This window comes from Otolemur garnettii, unplaced genomic scaffold (assembly GCF_000181295.1).
Source record: "Otolemur garnettii isolate 467f Iridium unplaced genomic scaffold, OtoGar3 scaffold00114, whole genome shotgun sequence".
In the NCBI taxonomy this organism is placed as follows: Eukaryota; Metazoa; Chordata; class Mammalia; order Primates; family Galagidae; genus Otolemur; species Otolemur garnettii.
This window is the reverse complement of record NW_003852509.1, coordinates 686,033-699,421: the sequence shown is the minus strand read 5'-3', so window position 1 is coordinate 699,421 and position 13,389 is coordinate 686,033. Positions and strand designations below refer to the sequence as shown.

General features: G+C 39.7%; 1 protein-coding gene across 2 annotated transcripts; it reads left to right on the top strand.

Annotated features, from left to right (window-relative positions):
* Window positions 1-10,066: 10,066 nt before the first annotated feature.
* On the top strand, window positions 10,067-11,482 carry LOC100953808 (E3 ubiquitin-protein ligase Mdm2-like). 2 transcript variants are annotated; one of them, XM_023517574.1, is made up of 3 exons: window positions 10,067-10,217; window positions 10,713-10,876; window positions 10,940-11,482. In XM_023517574.1, the coding sequence occupies exons 1-3, from the start codon at window positions 10,067-10,069 to the stop codon at window positions 11,480-11,482; spliced, it is 858 nt and encodes a 285-aa protein (XP_023373342.1). The 2 variants fall into 2 exon arrangements, with proteins under 2 accessions (XP_023373342.1, XP_023373341.1); XM_023517573.1 differs by having other exon boundaries at window positions 10,713-11,482.
* The last annotated feature ends 1,907 nt before the right edge of the window (window positions 11,483-13,389 follow it).

Here is a 13,389-nt window from a genome sequence, read left to right as displayed (position 1 = left end):
ACTCCCAAATATTTCATCTTCTTTGGCACTACTGTGAACAGAATAGAGTCCTTGACTGTTTTTTCAGCTTGACTATTGTTGGAATTTATAAAGGCTACAGATTTATGAGTGTTGATTTTATAACCTTAGATACTACTATATTCCTTGATCACCTCTAAGAATTTTGTGGTTGAGTCCCTGGTGTTTTCCAGATATACAATCATATCATCTGTGAAGAATGAAAGTTTGATCTCCTCTGACCCCATATGGATACCTTGATCGCATTTTCTTGCCTAATTGCAATGTCGAAGACTTCCATTACAATGTTAAAAAGCACCAAACCAGGGAAAGATCCAACAAGAAAAGAAAATTTTAGATCAATATCACTAATGAATATTGGTGCAAAAATATTCAACAAGATCCTAGCAAACAGAATCCAGCAACACATCAAACAAATTATACCCCATGACCAAATGGGTTTTATCCCAGGGTCTCAAGGCTGGTTCAATATACATAAATCTTTTAATATAATTCATCACATAAACAAATTAAAACACAAAGACCATATGATTCTCTCAATTGATGCAGAAAAAGCTTTTGATAATATCCAGTATCCTTTCATGGTCAGAACATTTAAGAAAATTGGTATAGAAGGGACATTTCTTAAACTGATAGAGGCCATCTACAGCAAACGTACAGCCAATATGGTATTAAATGGAGTTAAATTGAAATCATTTCCACTCAACAGGAACTAAGCAAGGGTGCTCATTGTCTACACTGCTTTATTAGTTTTTAAAACAAAGATGCATATGCAAAAGATGGGGTTGAAAGAATCCAAGTTCCCAGGAAGGCTAGATAGAGAGAGAGCCCCAGTAAGTGGCAGGAGGTGGTAAACCGCCTGTGGTGTATGTGAATAGAGGGGTAAGGAGAAGCCAGTTCTATTCAGGTAGGAGAAGTAAACCCAGGTTTTCCAGTTTATCTACATATTGGAAGAGTTTAATCCCTTCCAATATGCATGGGTCTAGTCATCCTAACCAGGTGGGGTGGGGGCCACAGGATTCTTCTTTTGTGATTCTAAAGAACTCCCAGGAATTGCCCATTTGCAGGTATTTTCCCTGGTTCCCTCAGAAGTGAGGTGGGGTGCTCAGCTGAGAAGTCAACCTATCTACCTCCCACACCTGAGGTTTTTTTCTCATTGTTATCAACTCTTTATAATTTTATTTAGATTTTTATTTCAGATTAATATGTGGGTACAAAAATTTCAGTTGCATTGCTTCATTTCAAAGGTAAAGTTCAAGTTGTAGTTGAGCCCTTCCCCCAGGGGGTGTTCTGAATACCCTTACATTCTACACATTAGGTGAGAACTTGCCAATTACACTCCCTCCTCCTCTCTCCCCTTCCCCTCCACTCTCCTCCCCCTCACTAAAATATACCTGTTTTTCTTTCCTGTGGGCATATAGTTGTTTATGTATTGGTTTCATATTAGTATTGAGTACATTGGATACTTGTTTTTCTATTCTTATACTTTACTCAGAATAATGTGTTTCAACTCCATCCAAACACAAACGATGTAAAGTCACCACTGGTGACTATGGTTGGAAATTATTTCATGGTATACATATACCAGTTTGTTAATCCATTCCTGGATTTATAGGCATTTGGATTGTGAGTTTTTGTGAAGCAGTGGAAATTGACCAGAAACGTGTAAATGCAATGTGGATGTGTGGGCTCATAAACAAACATTAAACTGGGGTCACTGGCAGAAATTTGAGGCTTGTGTGCTTTGTGTATTCCTGCACACTGTGGCAAGGCTGGATGCAGTTGTCTGCATTCACACAGTATTTCTCACTGATGAATTCTGTGAACTCGAAATTCACATTTTACTCAAATTTCTTCCTAATTTATCAATAGCATTAGAAAACAGATTTTCAAAAATGACTGAGTTCACATAATTACTATAATTTGTTAAACATTACACATATGTCATCTTGTTTTATGCCCATAAACAACTTATAAAATAGGTGTTATTATTTTACTTGCCCCAACCCCCACATGTCAGGTGAAGAAACTGAGTTCAGAGTGATTTAGGAACTTTTTGATGCTAGTCAGCTAATAGTTGGTTATGCCAGGTCTCAAATACAAATATTCGGCTCAGTGTCTATAGCTCAGTGGCTAGGCCACCAGCCACATACACCAGAGCTGTCATGTTGAATCTAGCCTGAGCCTGCCAAACAACAATAACAACTACAACCACAACAATAGCCAGGCACTGCAGTGGGTGCCTATAGTCCCAGCTACTTGAGAGTTTGAGGCAAGAGAATCGCTTAAGCCCAGGAGTTTGAGGTTGCTGTGAGCTGTGACAGCATGGCACTCTATCCAGGGCAACAGAGTGAGACTATGTCTCAAAAAAAAGAAAAAATACAAATCTTCTCTCTCCAATTGCTCCACTCTTTTCCCTAAATTGTTTTCTGTAAGTACCATTCAAGCATGTTTTGTATCTCAAAATTCTTTTCTACACATTCACACAAAGATTTACATCAGAAAAGATTTAGTTCAATAAAAAACAAACAAAGCAATATCCATCATAACTTTATAACTATGAAAAGCCTAAAACCTTATAAAGTACACATTTATATGTGTTTCAATAAAGAACTATATTCTCATCTTACAATTATCATATTTTTCTGGCTATAACAGTACATCTGTCACAACTATATTCACATATTTCAAGTTATATTTGTATATATTCTAATTTTCAAGTATAGCTGAATAAATTTGTTCATTTTTGTCATTATTTCATCTATTATTGAAAAGAAAATTTTTCAGTTATCATATAAAAGCTAATTTATAAAGACTTCCATGGAGGGCTATCCCTTTGGGACCCCTTGCTAGACATAGGAATGTGAGTACAGTTCCCTATCATGCAAGTGCATGTCATAGAGACAGTGGTCAGAAACATCCTGGTATTTGCCTGCCCCAGCCTATGGGACAACACAAGCCCTGAAAGACCAGCTGTTGCTCTAAATTTATAATAGGCAGGTGACCATATGGAAGAATAGACTGGCTTCAGACCAAATCCTTCATGAGCAAAAAAGATACATGTATGTCAAAACTTCTGATATTTGCATTAATACTGTTGCTTGGGGAACAGTTCATAAAGCCCATGAGGCAGAGGTAAGCTGGTCATCTGAATAAGGCTTTGAGGCCCCTCTGGGACATATTCAGCTATATGGCAAAACTTACCCTTTTCCCTTAGTTGGTTCACTGAAAGATCAATTCAAAATTATGGTAGATTAATAAGAGAAAGGTTTATTTCCAAATGCCATGCACATAGGGGGAACCACAGGAATGATTTCCCAAAATCTCAGTGACGGTCAGTGGCTTTTAAAGATGCCTTTTAGAAGGGAAGGGGGAGAGAAACTGGAGAGTATAGGTGTAGTTAAGTGGTTGCTGGGGGTGGGGGGGTGTGTGTAAATGGGTGGAAACAGATTGAATTGTAGATTCAGATGAGAAACAGGTATCCTGCTTCAAATAACCTTAGAGACAGGTCTATTTGTATACAGTAAGGAAGTCAGCAGCCTTTTCTGATTCTAAATCAGGTTACTCAGGTTTTATAGAGAGGCCAGTGCTTTCTGATCAAAAATAGCCTTTTTACTTAAAATATTCTTTATACCAAGGAATCATATTTTGGGGTGAAATTTCCTTAGCTTCTTCAGTGTCCAGGAATCCTGAGTATGGCTGAGATGTATTGCCAAGTATGGCCTCATCCTACCAACCAGGATTCTGTTGATGATACCTCAATCAAGTATTGTATGAGGCAAATTACATAAAATTTTTCCCAACCCCATTAGTGTGTCTGAGTTGCCTGACAGAGTGTGGCATGCTAGTATGAAGACTTGAATGCAGCTAAGAACTTGGAAGGACCAAGAGGTGAGTTGTTGGGAGAGAGATTCTTGCTAAGTGTCCAGTTCACAAGGCATATCCTCAGGTCCTGCGCCAACTCTGCAGGAGGTCATCTTGGCACAAAGTAGACCAAAGAACTACAGCCTGTATGACGTCTCACTTTCTGCCTGGGCTAGGTGAGGAGACTGGCTTGTTCAGTGCTTTATAAAAGCTTCTGAGCCCTGGGCCCTGAGTACCTCAACTGCAGCACAACCCACTGCATCCATAGTCACCATCTAGATCAATCAATCATTTCATGGGACTTAAAGACAGAAGAATTGATGCCCTCACTGGTACTCTCAGCCTCACTGTCCTATGTGTATAAACTGTCCTGCTGTGCTCAGTGGTCTTATTGTCTATGCTCAGGATGGATGTAGCTGTATTAAGCCAGCCTGGTTGCTTGCTTAATCATCCCTTTTAGAGTCTTGTCATCCTCTGTGAGGTTAGGGTTCTTCTTTGACACTGGGTAAGGGATGAGAGTAGAGATTTCCCATGAATCCCAAAACTGGATGACATTTGGCTTTGAATACTTCATGTCATAAAGAGGCATTCAGGATGAGATTTTAAGACAGAGATGGTGGAAGCAGTGTCCCAAGGGGCCTTCATTTCCATGATATCAAAGACATAAAAGTATAGAGAAGAAGAGACATGAAATGTGGTATAGAAGTGGAAGGATAGAGCCATACCCAAAGCAGTAGTTCTGTGTTTCTCTCACCCTGACTATTTTTCAATCCTCATCCAAGATGGAAACTCTCAGAAGTTAGCTTAGGGTTAGAATCACCCTCACTCTGAGATGAGAAGCTCATGAGTCTTTGAGCATGAGCCACTGCTCTGCTGGTACTTCACTTCGAAAGGCAAGTATTGCCAAATTTGCATAGTTTTTGCATTTGTGATTTGAGCCTAAGTTTGTGGAAACAGAAAAGAATAGGCTTTTCTTATACTAACAGCTAAAACAGATGGCCATGGATCCAATTTGTTTAGAATAAATTATTGCTACCATAAGTAGAAGAATTTATGCATATGATTTTTATAAATCCTTCAGCTAAATCAGCTAGTTTTCAATAACATTACTTGAGTAATGACTCTCCCTAGAGAATATAATTTATTGGGTACCTGGTAAACAGAAAGTTTAAAATGCAAGTTAGCAATGGCATTGAATGTGTAGGTAATCATGTACGGAATCTACATACTATAAAATTATACAATTTTATAAATAAAAGCTTATTTCATTTATCATATCTCATAATGTCTAGGAGCCAATTGTTATTGTATGGCAGTTATTATTTTATGACCACTAAAAATGGGGGGGAAATACTACCATAAATAAATTGACCTAGTTATAAGTTAGAACTCTTTCACACAATATCCCTCATCCTCATCAAAAACTATCTCTTTATAAGAGAGTCACAACTCTTGTCTCCAGGAATTTCTTCCAAAATGCTAACACCTGTTTTTCAAGTTTTGATGTTCATATCTTTTAGATTTTCACTAGAATATTTTGAGGAAATATTTCCAGATAACAACAAGGAAGGCATTTTAAATGGCAATTGCTACAGTTAATTTTATGTCAACCCAGAGAGCTGGTAAAGCATTATTACCAGATGTGTTTCCAGAAAGGATGGGCATTTGAATTAATGGACTGAGTAAAAAAGACACACCCTCACTCATTGTGCGTGGTCACCATTACATCAGCTAAGAACCTGGATAGAACAAAAAAAGCAGAGTACAAGTGAATCAACTCTTTCTTCTAGAGAGGGAGACACTCATCTCTACATGCCTTAGACATCAGACATCCATGTTCTCAACCCTCTAAACTCTAGGACTTATTCCACTGGCCACCCCAGGTTCTCAGGATCTTGGCCTCTGACTAAGAGTTATGCCCTCAGCCTCCCTAGTTCTGAGGTGTTCAGACATAGACTGTGCTGTGCTACCAGCTTCCCTGGTTCTCCAGATTATAGACAACATATCGTAGGGCTTCTCAGCCTCCATAAGCATGTGAATCAATTCTTCTAATAAATCCTCTCTTGTATATCTATATTCTACATCTATTTATTGATATATACATCTATACATGTGTATATGGAGATATCCTATCAGTTCTATCTCACGACTAGTACTTGAGATCTCCAGTCTTCCAATAGGAGTCTCCCTCAACTCTGAACTCCTTATCCTATCCCAAAATCTGTCCCACTCATCCTTACCAGATTCATCCAGATTCCTCTAATTTTCCTTCATTCCATATCCAGTCTATCTTTAAATATTATTGGCTCTTTATTTTTTAAAAATCTATAATTTTATCACTTCTTAACAACTCTGTTTCTCCCACCCTATCTGAATCACCATCATCTATCACCTACATTACTGTCCTGGCCTCTTAGCAGGTCTCCCTACATATTTGCAGGGCCTCACACACAGACAATATTTTCCAAGTATGGCCACTATTTAAACTGTGAACCCTCTCGTGGCTCTTCTGCCCACTGGCATGGCCTAGGAAGCTCTTCCTCTACAAATGCCTTAAGGAGCCTCCTTACCACCTTCATATGTTGAATCAAACATTCTCAAAGGGTTGTGCTTTCACCACTCTCCTGAGCACCACCACAACCCTTCCCCACCCCTTCCCATTCTTGAAGCCCCTTTATACTCATCCACTCTTTTCCATGAGATTTATTACCTCTTAACATCCTAAGTAATTCAATTTTTATTATGTTCGGTGTTTATTATCTGTGTTCCCTGCAGAATGCAAGTGCCAAAAGAGCAAGGATCTTTGTCTCTTTTATTCATTGATGCAAAGAGTGTCTGGTCTATAGCAGGTGATCAACAACTATTTGTTGAATGAATGAAGGAAGCTGGAGGAGGAGGATTCTAAGCACTGCTGAGTGGGGAAGTGATGGATACCAGGAAATAGAGCTGCAGGCTGCAGAAGCAGGTGATAAAAACTGCAATTGGGACTAAACACCATGAGAAGGAGGAGGCATGGACCAGACGAAGACAAAACAGCAGCAGTGGCACCGAAGATGTTCTCAGGAACACCTCAAAGACCTAACACCTGTACCTCCTCATACACGGCTGGATGTGGTGCCATAAATCCAGAGGAGGAACTCCTTAAAGTGATTTTTTTTTTAATGTCTTGGTCTACATTGACTTTGTCTTCTGGAACATGCTACCTTCTCATAATAAAGTACAATAATTGAAAATGTATCTTGAATAGGACAAAAGCTAAGAAATAGCAAATGATCTCCAAGTGTGCTATTTCAAGTCCACAGAGGCATCATTCAAGACTGTACAAAGCCACAATGTTCATGCTGTATTTTTAAAAAATGGTTACTCAGAATCAGTGTATATATAATGACAGCATCTATCTGTGCTTACAAAATTCACATAAAATACTTATAGTCACATAAAATACCTGTATTTACTTAGTGCTCTTTGTCAAAGGAAAATAATAGGACCCTATTCTCTATTCTCAGATGAATGGTTTTGGAAGAAGAAAATCTCAGCATGAGCATATTGGGAGAAATAATCAAAAGTAGCATTTTGGATTGCAATAGTGATCACTGTAAGTGACTCAGCACCACAGCAAAGAAAAGTGCCTATGCAAAATGTTTTCATCAACAAGAGATGAGTACAGCCTATTCCACAAAAGAACAATTCAAAATCTCTACATCATAATTTAGTCAAAGGTGTTTAAAATAACTACACTTGAGTTTTTTTTGTTTTGCAAAGGAAAAAAATTCAAAGAAGAATCCCACTGAAAAGTTCTTTGATGTTTAATCAAAAAGTATCACACTAAACAGTTAAGACAGTGTTGTATCAGATAGCTATGAGGTAGCAGAAGCAGGTAACAAAACCAACAAACCTTTGCCCTTCCTCACTTATAGACTTAGCAAATTCATGTCTGCCTATCTTTATATTATATATGTGTACATTGAGGTTTGTGATGTTATTTAAAATATTTTTGAGGAGTGACATAAAATATAATCTACATTGATCAAAACTATTATATTCTACTAAAATTTATCTTGGGTAAAATGGAAAAAAATGACACTAGTGCTTTGGTGAATGTCTTCATCTGCAATTTTATAGGCATTGTCAAATGCATCCTGCATCTGATCATACTATAATGGCCTCTACTGAGAACCAAGTATCTTGAAAGTGAAATTTAAGGACGTTTTCAGACATAACTCATTCTTGTCCTATACTCTGAATTTCCCACCAGGAGTTGTTCCTGTAGGATAGTATTTCTGAAAGTATGTTCCAAGACTCTAAGATTCTCCCCTGCCCCCACCCCCTAAAATAAGATTTTGTGGTAAAATAAGTTTGAGAAATTCTGTTTATAATATTTCTCCTCTTGAAAATATATAATGTATAATAACATATTAAGGGCTCTGTTTACTGATCAGATGAGTTTGGAAAATTTAGAAATGTATTGAATACATTTTGAAAGTTTTCCTAATTTGTTAGACTAGTAAATAACTAATTCTATTGGACTCACTGGTGAAATCTGCTCCACATATAGTATCTACTAACTGTCTTAAAATCCAAATGCTACACTGCTCAAATCTTGTCCTATCCAGAATAAAATCTGGAGTCCTTTAGAATAAAACCTAAAGTCCTTTCAAAACCCCAAAGACTCCCATTGTCTGGCTCTGCTGGCCTCCAGCCACTCCCAGATACTCCCCAAAGCCCTTCCTCCCGGGCTGTCATCCCTGGCCCCTGCCCCTGCCCCTTTCCCTCTCTGCTTCAGGAACACTTATCCAGAAGCCTTCCCTGGACACTCCAGTAAAGCAACCCCACTGCCCCATCTCCACCCCACATGCTGACATTCCTTTTTCTACTTGGTTGTATTTGCCTTTAAAGCTCTGCTGAGTAAGACCACCTTCCATGCTAGGTTTTATGTATTTATTCCTGTGTACCTAAGGGAATCCAACTCCGTTAAGAACAGGGCTTATGGGCAGCACATGTGGCTCAAAGGAGTAGGGCGCCAGTCCCATATAGTGGAGGTGGCAAGTTCAAACCCAGCCCTGGCAAAAAACTGCAAAAAAAAAAAAAAAAAAAAGAACATGGCTTACTTCTTTTGCCCATGGCTTTGTCTGTTGCATTCAGACCAGTGCCTGAGGCATAGTGCACACTCCGTGAATACCTGCTGTTATTGGATGGGCTGTTCCCACCATCATGTAAGGTGTGTAACTTTGTGAAGCTGATCAGAAGATACACTTTTCATTTGCATATGATTGAGTCTGCAGGGTCTAGCCTTATTAACTAACTATAGAATCTTTTGATAGATATTTGGCAATAATGGTAGGGTTTTTAAATCATCTAAGATAAAGACTAGTTATGTTGAGATAAAATTGTAAGTTTGCATTAGTAATTCATTCCACAGAGATAAATGGATGGCTATAATTAACAGGGACTAAGATAAGATTTAATAAGTGTCTTGATCTTTCTCAAGAATCTAATTGCTCAGATGAGTCTGTCATCTCTGAAAGCTATAAGTAATACAAACAATTTATATATCACTCGCAGAAACTTACAACACAGAGGCTGTAATGAGACTGCTGAAAGTCTGACTCCTTTCATAATCTTATTTGCCTAGCATAGATTTATGTGCACGGTGCTTCTTATTTTTTATAAAAGGTCGTTGTAATTTCCCTAGTTCTCATTATAAAATTGCAATGATTAATTTGTAGACTGTACTTTATTTGTATTGTTCCTGTAAAGGGAATTTTTAACAAAATTGCTATGCCCTTTACAAAGGTGTACAAAAAAAGAGACGGTGAGGAAGAGGGAGGGGGGAGATAGAGAGAAAGAGAAGATGAGAGAAAGAGGTGCGCATAGAAAGGCCTGGAGGGGCCGCGGCGTGCGGGGTGCAGAGCCTGGGCGAGCTCGGCTCCACGTGAGGTCCACGCTGCCCTTGTGATGGAAAGGAAGCTGGAGCCAGAAGTCCAACTGGAGGGGTGGCCCTGTGGCCCGGAGCCCCCTTTTCTCCCAGACTAGAGAGTTCAGGCTCCCCCCCGGGCTGGGCCCGGAGAATGGGCCCCATGCCGTGGAAGTGGGGCTCTCTGGTGCCCATGAAGGGGACTGCGAGGTCTCCAGGGGACCCCAAGCACCACCAAAAAACCCCAGGAGTGAAAAACCCCACAGGCAAATGTGCAGTACCAACGTGTCTGTGTCCGCTGATGTAACCGCCTCGCAGATTCCATCTTCAGAACAAGAGACCCTGGTTGGCCCAAAAGCATTGCTTTTGAAGTTGTCAAAATCTGTTGGTGCACAAAAAGACACTTACACAGTGAAAGAGGCTGCATTTTACCTTGGCCACTATATTGCGACGGAACGATTATATGATGAAAAGCAGCAACATATTGTATATTCTTCAAATGATCTTCTAGGAGATTTATTTGGAGTGCCAAGCTTCTCTGTGAAAGAGCACAGGAAAATACATAAATGATCTACAGAAACTTAGTAGTAGTCAATCACCAGGAATTATCAGACTCAGGCACATCTGTGAGTGAGAACAAACGTCCCCTTGAAGGTGATGAAAGGGTCCCGTGCAGGAGCTACGGGAAGAGAAACCTTCACCTTCAAATTTGGTTTCTAGACCACCTGCCTCATTTAGAAGGAGAGCAATTAGTGAGACAGAAGAAAATCCAGGGGAATCGTCCAGTGAACAATAAAGAAAACCTCACAAATCTGACAGTATTTCCCTTTCCTCCGATGGAAGCCTGGCTCTTTGTGTAATCAGGGAGATACCCTGTGAAAGGAGTAGCAGTAAGTCTAGACACCACCAAATCCCTGTCTTGATGCTGATATAAGTGAACATTCAGGTGACTCATTGCATCAGGATTCAGTTTCAGATCAATTTAGTGTAGAATCTGAAGTTGAATCTCTTCATTCAGAAGGTTGTAGTCTTAGTGAAGAAGGACAAGAACTCTCGGGCAAAGATGATGAGCTGTATCAGGCAGAGGAAAGTGATACAGATTCATTTGAAGAAGACCCTGAAATTTCTTTAGCTGACTATCAGAAATGTACTTCATGCAATGAAATGAATCCTGCCCTTCCACCCCAGTGCAACAGATGTTGGACCCTTCATGAGAACAGGCTTCCTGAAGATAAAGGAAAAGATAGAGGGAATATCTCTGAGAAAGCCAAACTAGAAAACCTAACACAAGCAGAAGAGGGCTTTAATGTTCTAGACTGTAAAAAAACTACAGGGAGTGATTCCAAAGAGTCATCTGTGGAGGAAAATGATGAAAAAATCACTCGGGCCTCCCAGTCACAAGACAGTGAGGACTATTCTCAGCCACCAACTTCCAATGGCATTATTTACAGCAGCCAAGGAGATGTCAAAGAGTTTGAGAAGGAAGAAACACAAGACAAAGAAGAGAGTATGGAATCCAGCTTTCCCCTTAGTGCCATTGAACCTTGTGTGATTTGCCAAGGTCGACCTAAAAATGGTTGCATTGTCCATGGCAAAACAGGACATCTTATGGCACGCTTCACGTGTGCAAAGAAGCTGAAGAAAAGGAATCAGCCCCACCCAGTATGTAGACAGCCGATTCAATGATTGTGCTAACGTACTTCCCCTAGCTGACCTGCCTATAAAAGTAGAATATATATTTCTAAGTATAAAACCTTAAAAGTTTAGACAACATGGAATTTATTTTTATTTACATATATCAAAGTTAGAAAATGTCTCAATACAGATAGTTTTTTTTTTTTCCCTTTAGTGTACTTTACCTACTTTGAGAGAAGAATGGTGAATATTTATTTCCTTTTAGGAAAATTTCACTTCTGTTTGTATTTGGCTTTTAATATAATTTGAGTTGGATATGTAGCTCATGCTTTACCCGTGCTCCTCATTTTAAATAATTTCTACTTTCTCTTAAGTGAGAAGTATCTGATTTTTTAAATATATATATATTTTATATGTAGGACACCTAAATGTAATTTATTTAGTATCTCTCATGCATAGAGAAAATGTGCAGTAGATTTTAATTAAATTTTTGGTACTTTTTTTAAAAAAGAAAGGAGAGGAAGATGTGGGATTCCTCATTCGTTCAGACTTGGCTGGAGAATGAATGTATAGTAAGTAGATAACTTTCCTCTTTCCTTATCCATTGTCTGTGGGAGGGGTGTAATGGGACTTACTGACTCTCCTGAGTGGGACTCACATTGTGTTTCTCACATTGGTCATTGGGTCCCAGGTGATAAAAATGGATGCCTAAACAGGACCAAATGATTGCAAGAGTGCCCCACATACAAACTGTGCTTATACAGGTAGACATACAATACATGTTGACAGACATTTGGAGTCAGGGAGCATTAAAAGTTACCCATTTCCCCAGCTAGTAAACCAATACTTCCAATGTCTCAAAGCCCCTTTTCATCTCACCCTCCAGCTCCCAGCTTGTGCACCTGTTTCTGTAGCAGGAGACTGTCATAGATAGTCCCCGTCCCAGTCCAGCCACCTCCTCATTATAAAGGAATTCTCAAATTTAAAGAGAGAGATTTTCTTCCCTTTAAGCTATACATACGCCCCCCCAAAGGGAAATGCCCGCCAACCCCAACTGAGAGTTGCTACTTTCCTGCCCTTTAAAGAAAATGCCACACTTTGCTTTTGTTCATAGGCGCTGCAGTTTTCTGCAGCATCAGATTACAGATTCTCCTGCCAAGGAGATGGAGGAAGAGAAGGAAGAGGAAGAAAGAGAGCTGCCAACATTGCTGCTGTTTCTGGGGGACTCACGGGACTCTGTAATCTTTCCCATGAGCTCTGCTCTCTTTCATGAGCTCCAGAACCACGTTTCTACCTCCAGAATAGACCTTTTCACCTCACCTTGGCTTTGGCGTATCCAAAGCTTCACCTTCCCTGCAAAATGAAAGAAAGCCATGGCTCTCGCTTTCCTTTCTTTGGTAATAGATGTGCCAACTTTCTCAGCTTGGGAGCTGGGACACACACACACCCCTTCTTTCCTCCCACACCGTCGACAGTTAGTTCTGTGACAGCTCATTCCCAGCCCCATGGCCATAGCTATGTCGGGACTCTGCCATTGTTCACATGCCGTGTCACAGCCAGTCTCCAATGGGTCCCCTCTCATCCCTTCCCACCCACATTTTCCCAACGGTCTGCTTCAACCCTACTTTTCCCTAGTAGAGAATGTCAATTATTGCCTGCTGCTGATCACATGAAGTAGCTTCCTTTCTCTTCAATATGATCCCAGTCTTACATCCCACATATATCTCATATATAATCATTGTATCATGTATCAATATATCATATATCAATCTCTCTCTCCCCCTTACACAGACACACACACTTCTACCCAAAGTCTCAGCCAAATAAAACTATCCCCTGAACATTTTCCTGCCTTTCTACCTCCATTTCTTTGGAGTTGAAGTCCTTCTTACTTTCCAGAGATACTCTCAAATGGCTCCTGAGTGGCACTGGGATGCCTTTCTACTCCATGCAAACTC

Coding starts and splice junctions, on each gene's coding strand:
- LOC100953808 (XM_023517573.1), top strand. CDS start 10,067: ATGTGCAGTACCAACGTGTCTGTGTCCGCTGATGTAACCGCCTCGCAG. Junction 10,218..10,712: donor CACTTACACAGTGAAAGAGG/CTGCATTTTACC, acceptor CACCAAATCCCT/GTCTTGATGCTGATATAAGT.